At 55.5% G+C, this 22,715-nt stretch overlaps 1 protein-coding gene across 7 annotated transcripts in view; it reads left to right on the forward strand.

The window, feature by feature from the left end:
• Window positions 1-22,715, forward strand: part of LOC102401256 (leukocyte immunoglobulin-like receptor subfamily B member 3) — a 174,598-nt gene that overhangs the window by 22,313 nt on the left and 129,570 nt on the right. Inside the window, exons 1-12 of one of the 7 annotated variants that reach the window (XM_045163603.1) lie at window positions 4,822-5,112; window positions 5,263-5,298; window positions 5,470-5,754; window positions 5,887-6,189; window positions 6,406-6,717; window positions 6,928-7,230; window positions 8,503-8,637; window positions 9,642-9,684; window positions 9,764-9,801; window positions 10,081-10,133; window positions 11,011-11,128; window positions 11,325-11,716. The exons of 1 other annotated variant lie outside the window; for it this stretch is intronic. In XM_045163603.1, coding sequence (XP_045019538.1) covers window positions 5,079-5,112; window positions 5,263-5,298; window positions 5,470-5,754; window positions 5,887-6,189; window positions 6,406-6,717; window positions 6,928-7,230; window positions 8,503-8,637; window positions 9,642-9,684; window positions 9,764-9,801; window positions 10,081-10,133; window positions 11,011-11,128; window positions 11,325-11,419 — 1,755 coding nt within the window. In that variant the 5' untranslated portion in view covers window positions 4,822-5,078 and the 3' untranslated portion in view covers window positions 11,420-11,716. Of the gene's footprint in view, window positions 1-4,821; window positions 5,113-5,262; window positions 5,299-5,469; window positions 5,755-5,886; window positions 6,190-6,405; window positions 6,718-6,927; window positions 7,231-8,502; window positions 8,638-9,641; window positions 9,685-9,763; window positions 9,802-10,080; window positions 10,134-11,010; window positions 11,129-11,324; window positions 11,717-17,297; window positions 17,321-22,715 lie in introns of those variants that run through there. 5 more of the 7 variants (XM_045163605.1, XM_045163604.1, XM_045163607.1 and 2 more) reach the window with 5 other exon arrangements.

Genomic DNA, 22,715 nt, shown 5'->3' on the forward strand with positions numbered 1-22,715 from the left:
AGACGCTCTTTAGTTCTTCTTTGGTTTCTGCCATAAGGGTGGTGTCATCTGCATATCTGGGGTTATTGATATTTCTCCCAGCAATCCTGATTCCAGCTTGTGCTTTCTCCAGTCCAGCATTTCTCATGATGTACTCTGCATATAAGTTAAATAAGCAGGGGGACAATGTACAGCCTTGACATACTCCTTTTCCTACTTGGAACCAGTCTGTTGTTCCATGTCCAGTTCTAACTGTTGCTTCCTGACCTGCATACAGATTTCTCAAGAGGCAGGTCAGGTGGTCTGGTATTCCCATCTCTTTCAGAATTGTCCACAGTTTACTGTGATCCACACAGTCAAAGGCTTTGGCATAGTCAATAAAGCAGAAATAGATGTTTTCTGGAACGCTCTTGCTTTTTCGATGATTCAGTGGATGTTAGCAATTTGACCTCTGGTTCCTCTGTCTTTTCTAAAACCAGCTTGAACATCTGGAAGTTCATGGTTCACGTATTGCTGAAGCCTGGTTTGGAGAATTTGGAGCATGACTTTACTAGCGTATGAGATGAGGGCACTTGTGTGGTAGTTTGAGCATTCTTTGGCATTGCCTTTCTTTGGGATTGGAATGAAAACTGACCTTTTCCAGTCCTGTGGCCACTGCCGAGTTTTCCAACTTTGCTGGCATATTGAGTGCAGCACTTTCACGGCATCATCTTTCAGGATTTGAAATAGCTCAACTGGAATTCCATCACCTCCACTAGCTTTGTTCATAGTGATGCTTCCTAAGGCCCACTTGACTTCACATTCCAGGATGTGTGGCTCTAGGTGAGTGATCACACCATCGTGATTATCTGGGTCATGAAGATCTCTTTTGTACAGTTCTTCTGTGTATTCTTGCCATTGCTTAATATCCTATGCTTCTACTAGGTCCATACCATTTCTGTCCTTTATTGTGCCCATCTTTGCATGAAATGTTCCCTTGGTATCTCTAATTTTCTTGAAGAGATCTCTAGTCTTTCCCATTCTATTGTTTTCCTCTGTTTGCATTGATTGCTGAGGAAGGCTTTTTTAGCTCTCCTTGCTATTCTTTGGAACTCTGCATTCAGATGGGAATATCTTTCCTTTTCTCCTTTGCTTTTTGCTTCTCTTCTTTTCACAGCTATTTGTAAGGCCTCTCAGACAGCCATTTTTCTTTTTTGCATTTCTTTTCCATGGGGATGGTCTTAATCCCTGCTCCTGTACAAAGTCATGAACCTCCATCCATAGTTCATCAGGCACTCTGTCTATCAGATCTAGTCCCCTAAAACTATTTCTCACTTCCACTGTATAATCATAAGGATTTTGATTTAGGTCATACCTGAATGGTCTAGTGGTTTTCCCCACTTTCTTCAATTTAAGTCTGAATTTGGCAATAAGGAGTTCATGATCTGAGCCTCAGTCAGCTCCACGTCCTGTTTTTGCTGACTGTATAGAGCTTCTCCATCTTTGGCTGTCAAGAATATAATCAATCTGATTTCGGTGTTGACAATCTGGTGATGTCCATGTGTAGAGTCTTCTCTTGTGTTGTTGGAAAAGGGTGTTTGCTATGACCAGTGCGTTCTCTTGGCAAAACTCTATTAGCCTTTGCCCTGCTTCATTCTGTACTCCAAGGCCAAATTTGCCTGTTACTCCAGGAGTTTCCTGACTTCCTACATTTGCATTCCAGTCCCCTATGATGAAAAGGACATATTTTGGGGGGTGTTAGTTCTAAAAGGTCTTGTAGGTCTTCATACAATCGTTCAGCTTCTTCAGCATCGCTGGTTGGGGCATAGACTTGGATTACCATGATATTGAATGGTTTGCCTTGGAAACGAACAGAGATCATCCTGTCGTTTTTGAGATTGCATCCAAGTACTGCATTTCGGACTCTCTTGCTGACCATGATGGCTACTCCATTTCTTCTGAGGGATTCCTGCCCACAGTAGTAGATATAGTGGTCATCTGAGTTAAATTCACCCATTCCAGTCCATCTTAGTTCGCTGATTCCTAAGAATGTCACCGTTCACTCTTGCCATCTTCTGTTTGACCACTTCCAATTTGCCTTGATTCATGGACCTAACATTGCAGGTTCCTATGCAATATTGCTCTATACAGCATCAATTTTCTCAATTATACCTCAGTAAAGCTGAAAAGGTTTTCTTTCATTTAATTACACCAGGCACGTTGGGAGTTATTCCATTTCTCATTTTAGGCACTTGCTCTCGTGCTTAAAATACATATTTACATTTTTATTTCTGAACACGTATGCATCCTCCACCTCCTTTAGAAAAGACAAAGTTCTGACGGTGCTTCACCTGAACTCTGGGTACTCATATACACGTGTGTGGGTTGTGCACGGCTCTCTCCATGCACACGTGTAGGTGTTTTGTGTGTCAAGCGTGTGTCTGTGTACTTTTCCAAAGCTCATTTTCGGCCATGCGTTCCTCTCTGTTGCATCTCCCTGTCTCTCTGCCATCTCTTAGTATTCCTTTCTGTGTGAAAACCGTCAATATCCAAGAACTTGCACCTCTGGAAATGCCTTCTTTCACGCTCAGTCTCTTTTTATCAAGTTGCTTGAGAACACTTCCTATTTGGAATCCAGCGTGTGACTCAAGTACTAGGAGAGGAAAACGCTGGTCAAGGTTAAGGGCCCCATGCCCCCAGAGCCCACCTCCTCTCTCAGGACCTGGCGGGTTGAGGCCGAGGCACGGCTCACAGCGGGAGGCGGTGCCGAACCTCCTGGAAGCTGGGGATGTGCTCTGCATGAAGCTCTCACTTCTGCCCCTTGCAAGTGCTCCGACTCAGGGGGAAGTCTTCCTGGTTGATTCCCTGACAGCATGGCTCCAGTACCCTTTAGCGCCCCCTTTTGGTAGGGGGCAGTCTGCTCCCAGTGGGCTGGTCATTCCCTTGGTAATCTGCGTTTTCTACAGGAAGTAGTTTCAGGACATTTTTAGGGCCTCAGTCCAATCTGCCTTTTTTTAGTTGAAATTTACTTAAAATAGAAGTAACTGTTTCAAATTGTATAATTCAGTACGAAATACTTTTTAAATTTAACCTTCAGTTTATGTTTACTATGAAAGGTCAAGATACGAATGTTACTTTTTTTACTATGTAGTTAATTACCCTATTTGTTCAGGTCGCTGCGGCACACAGGCTCTCCGTTGCAGGGTGTGGGGTCTTTAGCCCAAGTGTGCCGTGTCTGGACCCCTGGCCGGTGATCCCACCCGGGCCCCTAAGTAAGTAGGGCCGAGTCTCAGTCAGGGGCCCAGCGGGGCGGCCCTCGGGTGTCACGTGCACATACATGAGTCCCAGGCCTTCGCAGGTCGGTTCTCGTCAGTAAAGGAGGCTCCGTTATTTGCTTCCTCAGCCGTTGCCGTCTCTTGTGAGCATCTTCCGTCTGTCGTGAGCATCTTCCCGTCTGACACAACAGATACCACACTGGCCCTCAGCACAGGCCCGCCTCTCCTGAATCTCCCTGTCTGCTCTCTGTGCTGCACTCTGGACCATTTCCTCAGTGCTATACTCCGACTTCATACGTGGTCGCTCAGCTGTCTTCTTGACTTCATGATTTTTTAACGTGTTGGATCTACTGTATTGTTCACGTTCAAAATTTTCACCTCTTTTCAGTGACCACCTGTTCTTCTACAAAATAATCCACATGCTTGCCTCCCTTTATTTTTCTGTGACCATGGTTCCCTCTGTGTGTCCACATGGGTGGAAACCTTCCTCCGACCCCGAGAGGATCCCCGCCACGGAGGGCCACACCGCCTACCTCTTGTGCTTTGCTGTGGTTCCCCTTCATTTGGGGAACTTTCTTTCTGCACTTGTCTGTTGCTACGTATTTCAGAAACACTCTCCGGAGCACGTCTCAGCGTTAGGAGCAGAGGAGGCTCTGGGTGGGCACCACACTCACCCACTTTGGTGCAGTCTCAGCCCGCAGCCCTTCATGTCCACCCTCTCCTGCCGTCACCTCGTCTGGAAATTGACCATGATCACGGCAGCAAGAGCCTGCAGCCCATCTGTGGGCTGGGGTCGGGACAACAGGCAGAGGACGAACCTCAGGCGCAGAGAAAGGGCACTACCACTGCCCCAGGTACATGAGCAGCGGGCACACGTTTACAGGAGCATCTGTTTTCTAACAGAGTGAGAGCCCTGACCCCAATCAATACCCCCTAAAGCTTGCAGGTGATGACAAGACTGGGAGGAGACTGTGCCCAAGGACCTCGGGGCTCCGAGGAGGCAGGAAGACGGGCTGGACGGTGATGGGATAGAGACGCCCCTGAAGGGGGTTGTGATGGGGGAAACCCACACTCTGGGGCAGTGGAGGAATCAGTTTCCTTCCTTATTTCCTGAAGCCTCCTCTGGGCTCTTAGCCTCGCGGACGCCACTGAGCCCAGGGAGACTGATCGTTTGTCCCTCATAAAGAGCAGACTTGTGGACACAGAGGGGAAGGAGAGGGTGGGACGAATGGAGAGAGTAACATGGAAACGCGCACACCAGCTTGTGTAAAACAGACCACGGGGGAATGTGCTGTGTGACTCAGGGACCTCACACAAGGGCTCTGACAACCTAGAGGGGAGAGAGGTGGGAGGGAGGGCATGTGACACACACGGCGGATCCATGCTGATGTATGAATGAAACCAGCACCATATTGTAAAGTAACGATCCTCCAATTAAAAAAAAAAAGTGTCTCTGGGGATCTGAGTCCTGCGGGCAGCAGGGGCTGGCATCCTCTCTGAAGCATCTCCAGGGCCTGGTGACCCCATCCATGGTGAGGACCCCACAGGGACCTGATGACGGGTGGGCAGAAGAGGAAGCAGACCCCGACGCAAGGCTCGCAGAGGGAAGGCCACGTCCTGGATGCCCTCTACTGGAAGGGGCGTCTCAGGAACACACTGGGACTGTCATGGGGAGGACGCCAGGCTTTCAAGAAGAGGCTGTTCCCCTTCCTGCGGGGACACTGATGTGACAGCCGCGTGACAGGAAGCCCCAGCCCGGGAGAGGACACACCCTGTGGTCTGTCTGTCTGGAGGACACCCAGGCCTCCTCCATCCTCACAGCCTGGACTGCAGGGCGGAGATGCCATGGCCCCCGCGCTCCCCGTCCTGCTCTGCCTTGGTGAGATGGGAGGGGCAGGGGGAGTCCTGGTCTGGAGGGACCCCCCAGCCAGCCTGCTCCATCAGGGGACCCCAGGGCCCAGAGACTCCCGGGGTGGAGAGGCGCTGCTCAGAGCTGAGGGCACACCTCTCACAGGGCACTCTCTTCCAGGACTGAGTGTGGGCCTGAGGACCCAGGTGCAGGCCGGTGAGTCCCTCCCAGGGCCCAGCTCCCTCCTCTCGAGGGGACAAGGTCGCCCCCAGGCTGTGGGCAGGGGGAGGGCAGCTCGGGGCTCAAGGAGGGGGGAGTCTGGGAGGTCTGGGCTGAGGGCCGGGACCCGGAGGGATGCCTGGTGAGCCCGCCCTGATTTCCTTCCAGGGACCCTCCCCAAACCCACCATCTGGGCTGAGCCGGGCTCTGTGGTCCCCTGGGGGAGCACCGTGACCATCTGGTGTCAGGGGCCCCCAGGGGCCCAGGAGTTCCATCTGGATAAAGAGGGAAACCCCGTTTTCTGGGACAGACAGAAACCCCCGGGTCCCGGGGACAAGGCCAGGTTCTCCATCCAATACATGGGGCAGGACCACGCAGGGAGCTATGACTGCTACTACGGAACCCCCGCTGGCTGGTCAGAGCGCAGCGACCCCCTGGAGCTGGTGGTGACACGTGAGGGACACTCCGTGGCCTTGGGCTCTGCCCTCGGGAGGGGGTCTGCTCTCAGGGGGTGTCCCTCTCACAGCCCAGCCCTGGGCAGGGAGGGGGGAGCCCCACAGATCCAGCTGCCTCCTTCTCTCCTAGAACGCTACGTCAAACCCAGCCTCACAGCCCTGCCGAGCCCTGTGGTGACCTCAGGAGGGAGCGTGACCCTCCAGTGTGCCTCCTATCAGGGATTTAACAGATTTCTTCTGACCAAGGAAGGAGAAGACAAGTCCCCTCGGACCCTGGATGGACAGCGAACCCCCAACGGGTGGATCCAGGCCCTGTTCCCCGTAGGCCCGGTGACCCCCGGGCACAGGTGGACGTTCAGATGCTACGGCTCTAACAGGGACACCCCCTGGGTGTGGTCAGCCCCCAGCGACCCCCTGGAGCTCCTGGTCCCAGGTGAGGAATCCCGTCCTGACCGCATACATTTGTGCAGACAAGACAAAGTACTGGGGTCTCTGCTCCCAGGGGAGCCCCTGTGAGAGGGTGGGGAGAGGAGCGTGGGGCTCACAGGACAGACACACAGACTGAGACATGGCCAGACCTGGGGCCAGGACTGGAGAAGGGGGTCCACGGGGAAGCGGTCCCTACAACCCAGCGCCTGTCTCTCCCCAGGGCTGTCTGGGAAGCCCTCCCTCCTGACCCCACAGGGCCCTGTCGTCACCTCTGGACAGAACGTGACCCTCCAGTGTCGCTCTGACGTCGGCTACACCAGATTCGCTCTGTCCAAAGAGCGGGGACAGGACCTCCCCCATCGCCCTGCCCGGAGGCCCCAGGTGGGGCTCTCTCAGGCCGACTTCCCCCTGGGCCCCGTGGGCACCGTCCACAGGGGCCAGTACAGATGCTACGGTGGACACGGCCTCTCCTCCGAGTGGTCGGCCCCCAGCGAGCCCCTGGAGCTGCTGGTGGCAGGTGAGGAGCCAGCGGGTCAGTCGGGGACCAGACTCTGCACAGGCCCCACCGGGGAGCCCCAGGGGTGATGCTGGGACCAGGGGGAGGGGTCCCAGGGAGGGACAGAGACGGGGTGGTAGGAGGGGAGAGACTCGGAAAAACAGAGACAGCGCCGAGGGGCCAGAGAGGCCCGCGAAGTCTCGCTCAGAACCCGGCCGGGCGCCCACACCCCCTTCCTCTCTGCAGGATGGCTCAGAGACAGACCCTCCCTCTCGGTGCGGCCGGGCCCCTCGGTGGCCCCGGGGGAGAATGTGACCCTGCTGTGTCAGTCAGGAGACAGGACGGACACTTTCCTTCTGTCCAAGGAGGGGGCAGCCCATCGCCCCCTGCGTCTGCACTCCCAGGACCAAGACGGGCGGTACCAGGCCGAGTTCTCCTTGAGCCCTGTGACCTCAGCCCACGGGGGCACCTACAGGTGCTACTGCTCACTCAGCACAGACCCCTACCTGCTGTCACAGCCCAGTGAGCCCCTGGCACTCGTGGTCTCAGGTGAGGCCCAGTCTGTCCGTCTCACTTAGTCTCACTTAGCAGCTTGGGGCTCTGCCCTGGGAGCGCCAGGCGGTAGTGGAGGAGGGAGCGCTGAGGGAGGGGCCCCCTGAGGGAAGGGCCTCGGAGCCCGCGACCCGCCCTTTCCTCCCGCACTGGGGACCCGGAGGGGCAGGTGGGCAGTGGGAGGGTCTCGGGGAGGCCACAGGGCCGTGCAGGGCAAAGGGTCAGCCCGCGCACCCCTTCCTGGGCTCATTCCCAGGACCCATGGGCCCAGACCCCACCCTCGGGCCCCAATCCAACCACTGGGGAGTCATGGGGCTATGTGCTCAGGGGGAACAGCCCGCCCCAGGGCAGTGTGGGAGCCGGAAGGTCTAATACCCGCTCAAGTCCTCAAGGACTCGCTGGGAGTGGAGCAGAGATGCTGAGGGGGCAACGGGAAACACAGGCTGCGGGGCTCTGAGCTGCCGAGTGAAGGGCCGGGCGTCGTGGCCCCCAGCCTGGGGGCAGCAGGGCTGCGGAGGGGGGAAACGGCCCAGCCCCCACCGCCTTGCTGACCCCCAGGAGGCTCCAGGCATCAGTTCTATCAGCTCCACCCCTCAGTGAAGTCAGGAACTGCAGAGAGGGGAGCAGGCTCTTGACGAGGTGGTGGCGGGTTCGGGGGCAGGCTGAATACGCCCTCAGTTCAAGCGCCTCTGGAGACTCTGATGTGGACTCTCTCACCCTCACCACACCCGCGTGCAGGCCTCAGTTTCTCCCACTGTAAAAGGAGAGACCTGTGGCCCAGATCTTAGGTTTCCTCAGTTCTGAGTTGGGTGTGACCCCCCCATAGGGCGAGGAACACAGGGAGCTCCCGAGGAAGTGACTGTGGGGGCCTGTCCCCTCCACTGCAGCGTGTGGGGAGGGAGGGGAGGACCCAGAGGCCCCTCCACACCGCCGGCCCCTCCCCCAGCCCCCACTGAGGTGGGGGAGGAGAGGGGACAAGGGAGGACCCTCAGTTCCAGCTGAGACCCTTGGACAGCCCCCTGCAGGTGAGGGTCCCCCAGAGCAGGAAGCTGGTGTCCTCCTGGGGGCCAGCTCAGGAGGAGCTCAGGGCACCCACGGCCCTAGTTCCAGTCTCAGCTCTGCCCACTACAGGCTGGGTCACCAGGGCCCGTGATCTCCCTCTCTGGGCCTCAGTCTCCTCGTCTGCAAATGGGTGGGATGGGCTGGAGATAGACGCACAGACCCTCACACAGCAGGTGCTCAGTTAAACGGCACCCCTGGCTCACTCAGGCGTCTCTGGTGCCCCAGGCCTCACATGGTACCTGAGTGTCTTCATCGGGGTCTCGGTGACCTTTGTCCTCCTGCTCCTCGTCCTCCTCTTCCTCTTCCTCCGATACCGGGGTCAGGACAGACGCAGGAAGTCGGGTGAGTAGGGAACGGGGTGACTCGGACCCCTGGAGGCCTTAGGGCATCAGACAGAGGGAAACCAAGGACATGGGAACAGTCAACTTAAAAAAGGTTTTCCCACCATATGGAGGTTCCTTAAAAAGTAAAGGCAGAATTATCATATGGTCCAGCAAATCCACCGCTGGCTATATGTTTCAATAAACTGAAAACTAATTTGAAAAGATACAAACATTCCAGTATTCATATAGGCAATTTACAATAGCCAAGATATGTCAGCAACCCAACTGTCCAGCAAGAAACGAATAGAGAAAATGTGGTGTGTGCGTGTGTGTGTGTGTGTGTGTGTGTATACGCACATATACATACAATGGAATATTATTCAGCCATAAAAAAGAAGGAAACTCTGCCATTGGCAACAGCATACATGGACCTAGAGAGTATTACGCTTACTGAAATAACTCAGAGGAAGATAAACGCTTCATGATAGCATTGGTCATACTGAATCTGGAAAATAATACAAAAGAACGCATACAAAAAACAGAAACAGAGTCCTTGATATAGAAAAATAGCCAATGATTACCGGGGGGTCGGGCAGATGAGGGGTGTGGACTAGAGACACAGACTACTGTGTATGAAATAAACAAGAAGGATATACTGGATAGCACAGGGAATGTAGCAATTATTTCGTAATAACTTTAAATGGAGTATAAGCTATAAAAACATTGAATCATATGTTGTATGCCTGAAACTAATATATTACAAATCAATGATATTTCATTTAAAATTTTTCCAGAATCTCAAATCTGGAAATCTAGTGGAAAAAAACACCCACTGTCAGCCCACGTGCACTCATTTAAGCCATTCCCCTCCTTCTCAATGTCACGAACTGACACGCACCACGAGCCCAGGCTGCCTTCTCTCCTCCTGAATCCCACGTGGAGGGCGGGGGCACCACGTCCCCGGGGCCGAGCCTCTGTCCCGGGACCCAGCCCAGGCTGAGGCTGATTTCCAACCTCCCACAGGGGCGGCAGACCCAGGGCCCGAGGACAGGGGCCCGCAGAGCAGGTAACTCCCGCCCCAACACCCCCAGAACCCCGCCCACAGCACCCCACCTTCTCCCCCTGACACAGTGTCTCCTCTTCAGCTCCAGCCCAGCCACAGACATCCAGGACCAGGCCATCTGTGAGCAGGAGAGGCGGCGGCCCGTGCCGGGGCACAGAGACTTCTGGAGGCAGTGGGGGGTGACGCTCAGAAGGGTGGTGGACCGGGGCTGGGGACTGAAACCCCACACAGCATTCCCCCGGGTGCAGGGTGGTGGGGGGGCACAGAGACCTCTGGAGGCCAAGGGGGGGGTGTTCAGAAGGGTGGGGGACCACACAGCACCCCCGGGGAGGCAGGGCGGGGGCTCCAGCCCTGAGGCTCTCAGAACCCTGCCCAGCAGTGCCCCCTGCTCTGCTGCAGATGCTGCCGTGAGCGACGCACACTCTGAGGTGGGGCTGCAGTTGGACCATCGGGTGAGATCCTTGCTCCCATTTGACCACCACAGACCTCCTGTTGCCAAACTCAGCCCAGCGCACACGCTGCTGTGCTCACACCCCAGCTCCAGCCACGCCCACCCCACCCCTCCTTCCGGGCTCCCTGGGTCCTGCTGTGGCCCCACCCTCCCCTTGCCCTGTGACCTCACAGCCCCTCCTTCGGGGCACCTTGTCCTCTGGCTGGCCTTCTGGTGTGAGCATGCAGCCCCAGGTCTCATGAGGACATGTACATCAGTGGGTGGCCCTCACGCCCCAGGCCCCCCTCCTTCATCCCCCAGCAAAGGGCGCGGGAGAGCAGGCGCCACCCCCCAGGCCCTGCAGCTACGGCGGGCGCTCAGCTCGTGGTGAGAGGGGCCCCACGCCAACAAGCTGGTGGAGTCCCAGAATGCAAGGTGCTGACGAGGAAAGTAAATCAAGAGATGGGACTGGGCGCACGGAGCAGGCACACTCGGTAGGAAGGTCCTGAGGCAGAAGGGACACATTTTAGCAGGAAGACGGCCGTGTGCCGGGCCAGATGAGCAAGAGGTCCGGGCTCAGACAGAAACCAGGGCCGCACAAAGCACCTAGAGGCTCCCGGGCGTCAGGAGGCCCCTGGAGTTTCCATCAGGAGAGAGCTGACCTGACCCGAGGGCAGCGGACCCAGGAGGCGCCTGTCGTGCCTCACTGCCTCCCTCCAGCACAACAGGCAGGAGGCAGGCCCGGGCGCCCTGTGAGCCCCCGAGATCATGAAGGCGGGAGGCGCCCCCCTGTCCTCCCGGTTGGGGGGATTCCGGGAAGGATGGACAAACACACAGCAGATGGGTCCCTCCTCTCCGGGCCCCCAGGCGTCCCATCTCACACACCTTCCCCCCCGCAGGCTGCCACATCTGAAGCCCCCCAGGACGTGACCTACGCCCAGCTGAACCACTCGACCGTCAGAAAGGGGACGGCTGCACCCCCGGCACCCCCGTCAGGGGAGCCCCCAGCAGAGCCCAGTGAGTATGCTGCTCTCGCTGTTCACTAGCCCAGGAAGGACCCGACCCCAGGCTCCCGGGACCAGATATCAGACCCCAGGAGGCACGTGAGCTGCCAGCAGTGGACACCACCTAACCACCAGCAGCAGTACCTGGGCTCCTAACAGACCACCAGGAGCCCCTGGGACCCTTTCGAGTCAACTGGTTCTACCCTCAGAAACAGCATCTTGGACCCCCGGTGGCCCAGCAGTTAAGAGTCTGCCAGCCAATGCACGGGACATGGGTCTGATCCACTTGCTGCTGGACAGCTGAGCCTGGGGCGCTGCAGCTGCCGAAGCCCTGGTGCCCAGAGCCGGTGTTCCTCGAGAGGAGCCAGTGCGTGAGCAGGCCGTGCACAGCCAGGCACCACCCTCCACTCGCTGCAACCAGAGAGAGCCCACGCGCAGCAGGGAAGACCTAGCACAGCCACAAATAAACAGATTACTAAAAAACTGAACGGCATGTTTCAGTTTCCTTAAAAAAGATAATTAATATCCTCATATTTTATAAAGAAGGCAACAGACTCTCAATTATCAGTGATTTTGAAAAAGATCAGCACATGACTCCAAACGAAGGGAGGAACAGGGAAACAACAATGACAAGGGTAGCGACCACTGAGGACAAACAAGGAGAGGAAAATCAGAAAAGCCAGAAAGCTTCGTCCCTGAGAGCGTGGATCACACTCACACATGCTAGGCACAAGGACCAAGTCAGAAAGAGAGAAGGTGTTGCTTTACCGCCATCAGGACACGACAGCAGGTCCTTCAGACTTTAGAAAGATAAAACTTCATCGAAGGACAGTTTTATGCTATTATAGTAGAAAATGTAGATGACACAGACCAAAAGCCTCAAAAATAAAATTTATCAAAATTATGGACATAAGGATAAACAGAAAATCTGAATTGTCCTATATGTTAAAGTGAACTCTAAATCCAGAGAGTTTCACAGGTGAATGCATCTGAACACGTGGGCACTCATGAAACACACACACTCGTACACACACCTACCAAGCTTACACCAGCTTACGCAGAGAGGGGAGAAGGAAGGAAGGGCACACTCCACAAAACATTTCACTGTGCCAGAAAAACCTGAGACCAAACGGTGACATGGAAACTACAAAATGGGAAAATCTCAGGAAGCTCTTTTTTCCTGGTTTCTGTTTTCCTAAACAAATATTTACAAAGAGGATTCATCAGTAAATAAAATGGACCACATATCACTCACATGCACCTATTTTTTTCAAGAATGTGTGGTTAGTTTCATCCACAAAAATCAATCAATACAATTCAAATATTAAAAGAACAAATTTTAAAACATCATGATAACAGATGAAAAGTTTTGGATAGAATACACCACCAATTTATACTGAAAAAGTCCTAAGTAGAAGGGAATTTCCTATCATTTATCAAAGCATCTTCTAAAACCTGCATTACAAATCTAGTTTTTATGTTTGTTTATTTATTCATTGTTGCTGTGTGGGCTTTTCTCCAGTTGCAGCCATTTGATCTCTGGTTTCTCTGCCTTTTCTAAAACCAGCTTGAACATCTGGAAGTTCACGGTTCATGTACTTTGAAGCCTGGCTTGGAGAATTTGGAGCACTACTTTACTAGCGTGTGAGATGACTGCAATTGTGCGGTAGTTTGAGCATTCTTTGGCATGGCCTTTCTTTGGGATTGGAATGAAAACTCACCTTTTCCAGTCCTGTGGCCACTGCTGAATTTTCCAACTTTGCTGGCGTATCGAGTGCAGCACTTTCACAGCATCATCTTTCAGGATTTGAAATAGCTCAACTGGAATTCCATCACCTCTACTAGCTTTGTTCATAGTGATGCTTCCTAAGGCCCACTTGACTTCACATTCCAGGATGTCTGGCTCTAGGTCAGTGATCACACCATCGTGATTATCTGGGTCATGAAGATCTCTTTTGTACAGTTCTTCTGTGTATTCTTGCCACCTCTTAATATCTTCTGCTTCTGTTAGGTCCATACCATTTCTGTCCTTTATTGTGCCCATCTTTGCCTGAAATGTTCCCTTGGTATCTCTAATTTTCTTGAAGGGATCTCTAGTCTTCCCCATTCTGTTCTTTTCCTCTATTTCTTTGCAATGGTTGCTGAGGAAGGCTTTCTTATCTCTTCTTGCTAGTCTTGGAACTTTGCATTCAGATGGGAATATCTTTCCTTTTCTCCTTTGCTTTTCGCTTCTCTTCTTTCCACAGCTATTTGTAAGGCCTCCTCAGACAGCCATTTTTTGCATTTCTTTTCCATGGGGATGGTCTTCATCCCTGCTCCTGTACAAAGTCACGAACCTCCGTCCGGAGTTCATCAGGCACTCTATCAGATCTAGTCCCTTAAATCTATTTCTCAATTCCACTGTATAATCATAAGGGATTTGATTTAGGTCATACCTGAATGGTCTAGAGGTTTTCCCTACTTTCTTCAATTTAAGTCTGAATTTGGCAATAAGGAGTTCGTGATTTGAGCCACAGTCAGCTGCTGATCTTGTTTTTGCTGACTGTATAGAGCTTCTCCATCTTTGGCTGTCAAGAATATAATCCATCTGATTTCGGTGTTTACCGTCTGATGATGTCCATGTGTAGAGTCTTCTCTTTTGTTGTTGGAAGACGGTGTTTGCTATGACCAGTGCGTTCTCTTGGCAAAACTCTATTCGCCTTTGCCCTGCTTCATTCCATACTCCAAGCCAAATTTGCCTGTTACTCCAGGAGTTTCTTGACTTCCTACATTTGCATTCCAGTCCCGTGTAATGAAAAGGACATATTTTGGGGGGTCTTAGTTCTAAAAGGTCTTGTAGGTCTTCATAGAATCCTTCAGCTTCTTCAGCGTTACTGGTTGGGACATAGATTTGGATTAATGTGATACTGAATGGTTTGCCATGGAAACGAACAGAGATCATTCTGTCATTTTTGAGATTGCACCCAAGTACTGCATTTCGGACTCTGTTGTTGACCATGATCGCTACTTCATTTCTTCTGAGGGATTCCTGCCCACAGTAGTAGATATTATGGTCATCTGAGTTAAATTCACCCATTCCAGTCCATCTTAGTTCACTGATTCCTAGAATGTCGACCATCACTCTTGCCATCTCCTGTATGACCACTTCCAATTTGCCTTGATTCATGGACCTGACATTCCAGGTTCCTATTGAATATTGCTCTTTACAGCATCAATTTTGTCAATTATACCTCCGTAAACCTGAAAAGGTTTTCTTTCATTTAATTACACCAGGCACGTTTGCAGTTATTCCATTTCTTATTTTAGGCACTTAAAATACATATTTACATTTTTATTTCTGAACATGTATGCATCCTCCACCTCCTTTAGAAAAGACAAAGTTCTGACGGTGCTTCACCTGAACTCTGGGTACTCATATACACGTGTGTGGGTTGTGCACGGCTCTCTCCATGCACACGTGTGGGTGTGTTTGTGCATCAAGCGTGTGTCTGTGTACTTTTCCAAAGCTCATTTTCAGCCATGCGTTCCTCTCTGTTGCGTCTCACTGTCTCTCTGCCATCTCTTAGTATTCCTTTCTGTGTGAAAACCGTCAATATCCAAGAACTTGCACCTCTGGAAATTCCTTCTTTCACGTTCATTCTCTTTTTATCAAGTTGCTTGAGAACACTTCCTATTTGGAATCCAGCGTGTGACTCAAGTACTAGGAGAGGAAAACGCTTGTCAAGGTTAAGGGCCCTATGCCCCCAGAGCCCACCTCCTCTCTCAGGACCTGGCGGGTTGAGGCTGAGGCACGGCCCACACCGGGAGGCAGTGCCGCACCTCCTGGAAGCTGGGGATGTGCTCTGCATGAAGCTCTCACTTCTGCCCCTTGCAAGTACTGCGACTCAGGGGGAACTCTTCCTGGTTGATTCCCTGACTGCGTGGCTCCAGTACCCTTTAGCGCCCCCTTTTGGTAGGCTGGTCATTCTCTTGGTAATCTGCGTTTTCCACTAGAAGTAGTTTCAGGACATTTTTAGGGCCTCAGTCCGGTCCGCCTTGATTTTTTTTTGAGTTGAAAATTATTTAAAATAGAATTAACTGTTTCAAATGGTATAATTCAGTTCGAAATACTTTTTAAATTTAACCTTCAGTTTCTCAGTTTACTATGAAAGGTCAAAATATGGTTGTTACTTTTTTTACCATGTATTTAATTAACCTATTTGTTGACCTCGCTGCGGCACACGGGCTCTCCGTTGCAGGGTGTGGGGTCTTTAGCTCAAGTGTGCCGTGTCTGGATCCCTGGCCGGTGATCCCGCTCGGGCCCCTAGGTAAGGAGGGCCGAGTCTCAGTCAGGGGCCCAGCGGGGCGGCCCTCGGGTGTCACGTGCACATACATGAGTCCCAGCCCTTCGCAGGTCGGTTCTCGTCAGTAAAGGAGGCTCCGTTATTTGCTTCCTCAGCCGTTGCCATCTGTCGTGAGCGTCTTCCCGTCTGACACCTACGACAGATAGCACACTGGCCCTCAGCACAGGCCCGCCTCTCCTGAATCTCCCTGTCTGCTCTCTGTGCCGCACTCTGGACCATTTTCTCAATGCTATACTTCGACTTCACACGTGGCCGCTCAGCTGTCTTCTTGGCTGCATGACTTTTTAACGTGTTGAATCTAATGTACTGTTCACGTTGAAAATTTTCACCTCTTTTCAGTGACCACCTGTTCTTCTACAAAATAATCCACATGCTTGCCTCCCTTTATTTTTCTGTGACCATGGTTCCCTCTGTGTGTCCACATGGGTGGAAACCTTCCTCTGACCTCGAGATGATCCCCACCACCGGAGCCACATGGCCTACCTCTCCTGCTGTGCTGTGGTTCCCCTCCATTTGGGGAACTTTCTTTCTGCCCTGGTCTGTGGCTACGTGTTTCAGAAACACTCTCCAAGCACGTCTCAGCATTAGGAGCAGAGGAGGGTCTGGGTGGGCACCACACTCACCCTCTTCATGCAGTCTCAGTCTGCAGCCCTTCACGTCCACCCTCTCCTGCAGTCACCTCATCTGGAAATTGACCACGATGACGGCAGCAAGAGCCCGCAGCCCCACTGAGGGATGGGGTCAGGACAACAGGAGAGCAGGAACCTCAAGCGCAGAGAAAAAGGGCACCACCACCCCAGGTTACATGAGCAGCTGGCACACGTTTACAAGAGTATCTGTTCTCCAACAGAGTGAGAGCTCTGACCCCAATCAATACCACCTAAAGCTTGCAGGTGATAACAAGACCAGGGGGAGACTGTGCCCAAGCACCCTGGGGCCCCGAGGAGGCAGGAAGCACCCAGGGGCTTGTTCCCAGGAAGGCAGGCTGGACGGTGATGCAATAAAGAGAGACACCCCTCAAGGGGGCTGTGAAAGGGAAACCACACTCCGGGGCAGGAGAGGAGTCATTTTCCTTCCTTATTCCGTGACTGTCTCCTCTGGGCTCTCGGCACATGGACTCCACTGAGCCCAGGGAGACGCTGACCGAGTGTCCCTCATAAAGAGCAGACTTGTGGACACAGAGGGGAGGGAGAGGGTGGGATGAGTGGAGAGAGTAGCATGGAAATGCGCACACCAGCTTGTGTAAAACAGACCACTGGGGAATGTGCTGTGTGACTCAGGGACCTCACACAAGGGCTCTGTGACAACCTAGAGGGGAGGGAGGTGGGAGGGAGGGCATGTGACACACACGGCGGATCCATGCTGATGTATGAATGAAACCAGCACCATATTGTAAAGTAACGAGCCTCCAATTAAAAAAAAAAAAAAATGTGTCTCTGGGGATCTGAGCCCTGCGGGGAGCAGGAGCTGACATCCTCCCCGAAGCATCTCCAGGGCATGGTGACCCCATCCATGGTGAGGACCCCACAGGGACCTGATGACGGGTGGGCAGAAGAGGAAGCAGACCCCGACGCGAGGCTCGCAGAGGGAAGGCCACGTCGTGGATGACCTCTACTGGAAGGGGCGTCTCAGGAACACACTGGGACTGTCATGGGGACGACGCCAGGCTTTCAAGAAGAGGCTGTTCCCCTTCCTGCGGGGACACTGATGTGATAGCCACGTAACAGGAAGCCCCAGCCCCGGAGAGGACACACCCTGTGGTCTGTCTGTCCGTAGGACACCCAGGTCTCCTCCATCGTCACAGCCTGGACCGCAGGGAGGAGACGCCATGGCTCCCACGCTCCCCGCCCTGCTCTGCCTTGGTGAGATGGGAGGGGCAGGGGGAGCCCTGGTCTGGAAAGACCCCCCAGTCAGCCTACTCCGTCAGGGGACCCCAAGACCCAGGAGGCTCCCGGGACAGAGAGGCAATGCTTAGGGTTGAGGGCAGAACTCTCACAGGTCGCTCTCTTCCAGGGCTGAGTGTGGGCCTGAGGACCCCGGTGCAGGCCGGTGAGTCTGTCCCAGGGCCCAGCTCCCTCTTTTCAAGGGGACAAGGGTCACTCCCAGGCCATGGGGAGGGGAAGGGCAGCTCGGGGTTCATGCACGTACAGGGACTCTGGGAGGTCTGGGCTGACGGTCGGGACCTGGAGGGACGCCTGGTGAGCCTACATCTGATTTCTTTCCAGGGACCCTCCCCAAACCCACCATCTGGGCTGAGCCGGGCTCTGTAGTCCCCTGGGGGAGCCCCGTGACCATCTGGTGTCAGGGGCCCCCAGGGGCCGAGGAGTTCCATCTGGATAAAGAGGGAAACCCTGTTTTCTGGGACAGACAGAAACCCCCGGGACCCGGGGACAAGGCCAGGCTCTCCATCCAATACATGGGGCAGGACCACACAGGGAGCTATGACTGCTACTACGGAACCCCCGCTGGCTGGTCAGAGCGCAGCGACCCCCTGGAGCTGGTGGTGACACGTGAGGGACCCTCGGGGGCCTCGGGCTCTGCCCTCGGGAGGGGGTCTGCTCTCAGGGGGTGTCCCTCTCACAGCCCAGCCCTGGGCAGGGAGGGGGGAGCCCCACAGATCCAGCTGCCTCCTTCTCTCCTAGGACTCTACGTCAAACCCAGCCTCTCAGCCCTGCCGAGCCCTGTGGTGACATCAGGAGGGAGCGTGACCCTCCAGTGTGCCTCCTATCAGGGATTTAACAGATTTCTTCTGACCAAGGAAGGAGAAGACAAGTCCCCTCGGACCCTGGATGGACAGCGAACCCCCAACGGGCGGATCCAGGCCCTGTTCCCCGTGGGCCCCGTGACCCCCGGGCACAGGTGGACGTTCAGATGCTACGGCTCTAACAGGGACACCCCCCGGGTGTGGTCGGCCCCCAGCGACCCCCTGGAGCTCCTGGTCCCAGGGGAGGAGTCCCGTCCTGACCGCATACATTTGTGCAGACAAGACAACGTACTGGGGTCTCTGCTCCCAGGGGAGCCCCTGTGAGAGTGTGGGGAGAGGAGTGTGGGGCTCACAGGACAGACACACAGACTGAGACACGGCCAGACCTGGGGCCGGGCGGGGAGAGGGGGGTCCACAGGGGAAGCAGTCCCTACAACCCAGCGCCTGTCTCTCCCCAGGGCTGTCTGGGAAGCCCTCCCTCCTGACCCTGCAGGGCCCTGTCGTCACCTCTGGACAGAACGTGACCCTCCAGTGTCGCTCTGACTTCGGCTACACCAGATTCGCTCTGTCCAAGGAGGGGGAACAGGACCTCCCCCAGCACCGTGCCCAGAGGCCCCAGGAGGGGCTCTCTCAGGCTGACTTCCCCCTGGGACCAGTTGGCACCGTCCAAGGGGGCCGATACAGATGCTACGGTGGACATGGCCTCTCCTCCGAGTGGTCGGCGCCCAGCGAGCCCCTGGAGCTGCTGGTGGCAGGAGAGGAGCCAGCGGGTCAGTCAGGGACCAGACTCTGCACAGGCCCCACGGGGGAGCCCCAGGGGTGATGCTTGGACCAGGGGCAGGGGTTCCAGGGAGGGACAGAGAAACGAGGTCGGGGAGGGGAGAGACTCTGAGAAACAGAGACAGCGCTGAGGGGCCAGAGAGGCCCGCCGAGTCTTGCTCAGAACCCAGGCCGGGGCCCACACCCCCTTTCCTCTCTGCAGGACGGCTCAGAGACAGACCTTCCCTCTCGGTGCGGCCGGGCCCCTCGGTGGCCCCGGGGGAGACCGTGACCCTGCTGTGTCAGTCAGGAAAACGGACGGACACCTTCCTTCTGTCCAAAGAGGGGGAAGCCCATCGCCCCCTGCATCTGCGCTCCCAGGACCAAAACGGGCGGTACCAGGCCGAGTTCTCCTTGAGCCCTGTGACCTCAGCCCACGGGGGCACCTACAGGTGCTACCGCTCACTCAGCACAGACCCCTACCTGCTGTCACAGCCCAGTGGGCCCCTGGCGCTCGTGGTCTCAGGTGAGGCCCAGTCTGTCCCTCTCACTCAGCAGCTCGGGGCTCTGCCCCGGGAGCGCAGGGCGGTCCTGGAGGAGGGGGCGCTGACGGAGGGGCCCCCTGAGGGAGGGGCCTCAGAGCCTGACCCCCGCCCCTGCCTCCCGCACTGGGGTCCCCGAGGGACAGGTGGACAGTGCAAGGGTCTAGAGGAGGCCACAGGACCATGCAGGGCAGAGGGGAGTGAGGTGGGGACCCCGGGTTGACCCAGTCCACCCCCTCCTGGGCTTATTCCCAGGGCCCCATTCTCCCAGCCACAGACCCAGACCCGAACCTGGCGAGTCTCGTGGCTCTGTGCTCAGGGGAGACAGCCCACCCCAGGGCGCTTTGAAATTCTCTGGGAGGACAAGGCCCCTCAGATCGTCAAGGGCTGGTGGAGAGTCGGGTGGAGATGACGCCGGAGCCACAGGCTGCAGGGGCCTGAGGCTGCTGGATTGGGGGTCAGTCTGCGGAGGCGCAGACCCGCCCCCACCCCATCATGCTTCCGGAGGCTCCAGGGATCGCCCCCTCCCCCAGGCAGTCAAGACAGCAGACGCAGAGGACTGAGCGAGGGTCTGTAGGGGGTGGTGGTGGGTCCGTGGGACGTCGCAGACCACCGCTGAGGGGCGGCTCCCACCCCAGGACCCCGCAGACATCGCTCAGGGGCGGCCCCCACCCCGGGACCCAGCCGACCAAGCCAAGGGGTGGGCCCCACCCTGTGGGCCCCACCCTGTGCTGTCTGAGCTCTGGCAGCTCAGGGTCCTGAGCAGGAACGTCTGAGACACTAAGAGAGGCCCCAGGAGGCTCCCAAGGAGGACATGGACCACCCACAGCCTCCCTTCAGGACCCTCAGGACCCCTGACACCCTTCCCCATCACCGCAGTCAGACCCACGAGTGGGAACAAGGACAGCGTCCCCGTCAGGGGCTGGGCTCCAGGGCCAGGTCCTCTCCCAGGAACCGGTGCCCTGGGCGCACACCCCGCTTGCGGGTGACGGGGCCGGCTCTGACCTGTGCGCCCTCACCCCAGACTACACGGTGTAGAATCTCACTCAGGTGGGCCTCGCGGCCTCGGTCCTGCTGCTCCTTGGGATCCTTCTCTGCCAGGCTCGGCACGACTGCAGAGGAGCCCGAGACGCAGCCCGGAGCTGAGCACGTGGGCTCCACACAGCCCGGAGCACCGGAGCCCGGGACACCAGCTTCCAGCCCAGAAGCTTCGGGAAGAGCCTTTGCCACGCATGCTTGGTGCGCTGTCTGCAGAGACCCCTGGGGAAGAGACGCGCCGCGGGGGGCAGGAAGAGGCCCCGGTGCCCTGGGGGGCTCAGTCTCTGCTCACGGGGGCGCCCTCACTCCCAGGGAGGACGCCCTGTCTCCTCTCACTCCCGGCCCGAGGCGCGTCCCACATGGCAGGGGCGGGTCCTCACCCTGCACGCCTGCAGGCTCTGTCCACTCTCATGGAGGACGTGAGCCTCATTGTTCATACCCGCCATCTCTGGTGTACACAATGACCTCCATCCCTTCTCAGAAACACAATGTCGTTTAAGTAACTGAATGAATGGGTTAAAGTGGGGCCCTGTTTGGAACAGTTGGATCCTAAACTCTTCCCTGAGCCCCCTCTGGTCCCCTCATGCCCCTCCTCCTCATCAGAGGACACCGGTGTAGTTTCTCCAGAAACACTGTCAGTGTGAAGGGACACCCTGGCGTTTGAAGTGACCGTCAGGGCTACTCTGGTAAATGAGCTCAGGAATATATCGTTGTGAAAAGAGCCCCGATATGGGGTTTCCCTGGTGGTGAAGAGTCTGCCAGCCAATGCAGGAGACACGGGTTCAATCTGTGATCCTGGGGGACCCCACGCGCCAAGGAGCAAGTGAGTCTGTGAGCCGCAGTGACTGCTCCAGGCACGTCCTGGAGCCCACGTGCCGCAGACAGGCCAGTGCTGCAGACGCCCAGCGTCTGGAGACCACAGCGCGGGAGCAGCCCCGCTCACACAACCAGACACACCCCCGCAGCAACACAGCCCCGGCACAGACAAAATCAGCAGGCAATACATGCTTAAAGAGCCCAGTGTGAACTGTGTGTCTCCTTTGGGACAAACGCACTCCGTGGCCAACCTCAAGGAGCCCGGGTGAACACGCTGAAGGCCGGGTGGGAAGGAAGGAGCAGGCGGACTTTCCCACAGGGCGAGTCTGGTCCAGCCAGACCCCACCGATGGCCCCACGTGTCCAGATGTGTCTTCTCATTACAATCACATAGGATCGTCTGCACCTCAGTTTTATGCCCCAGGTTCCTGAAATGAGATGCCCACCTCCTAGTTCATCTGTAAGAGAGCGAAAGAGAAAACGATAGAGGAGACAAGGCTGACTCTGAGGAATCCCAGCACATCACGGGCAGGGGTACTCATCAGCCCGGTCAATCTGGAGAGTCGACAGCAACTCAGTTAAAGGGCAGAGACACAGCGCTGGCCCACAGTTGTATAACCCAGAGGAAGATGCGTGCACGGCCACGCGTGTACAAGCAGAAAAAGGACACGTGGGTTGTTCACAGTAGGAAAAGTTACAGAAATCACTTTCACCAAAATGAATGGTTTGGTGTATATATATATGTGACAGAATTTTACACAAAAAATGCACAAAGCTGGACTGCTACAGGAACACAGATCAGTTTTCAAGCATGATGGTGAATAAGTGAAATACGACTGTAGGAGTCCAGTCCATCACATCAAATTCAAAAGGCAACAACGTGGGACTCAAATACATAAAATAAGAAATGAGACAGGAGGAACAAGAGCTGCTACCGGGTTTCCCTGGTGGCTTGGCGTATAAGAATCCAGCCGCCAACGCAGGGGATGCGGGTTCCATCCCTGCTTCGAGAAGATCCCGCGCGGGCCGCAAATGCTGAGCCCACGGGCCCAGAGCCCTGCCCTGCGACAAGACACGCCATCAAAGCGAGGAGCCCAGGCACCGCAGCGAAGAGAAAAGCTTCCTGAGCTCAGCTCAACGGGAGGAAAGCCCTTGGGCAGCGAGGAAGACCCAACACTGTCTGTCCCTCAGGCGTGTCAGACTCTTTGGGACCACATGGACTGCAGCCCACCAGACTCCTGTGTCCGTGAGATTCTCCAGGTGAGAATACTGGAGTGGGTTGCATTGCCCTCCTCCAGGGGATCTTCCCCACCCAGGGATCAAACCCAGATTTCCTGCATTGCAGGCAGATTCTTTACCATCTGAGCCACCAGGGAAGTCCAGCACAGCCAAAATTAAT

The sequence above is a fragment of the Bubalus bubalis genome, chromosome 18 (genome assembly GCF_019923935.1).
Source record: "Bubalus bubalis isolate 160015118507 breed Murrah chromosome 18, NDDB_SH_1, whole genome shotgun sequence".
NCBI classification, from domain to species: domain Eukaryota; kingdom Metazoa; phylum Chordata; class Mammalia; order Artiodactyla; family Bovidae; genus Bubalus; species Bubalus bubalis.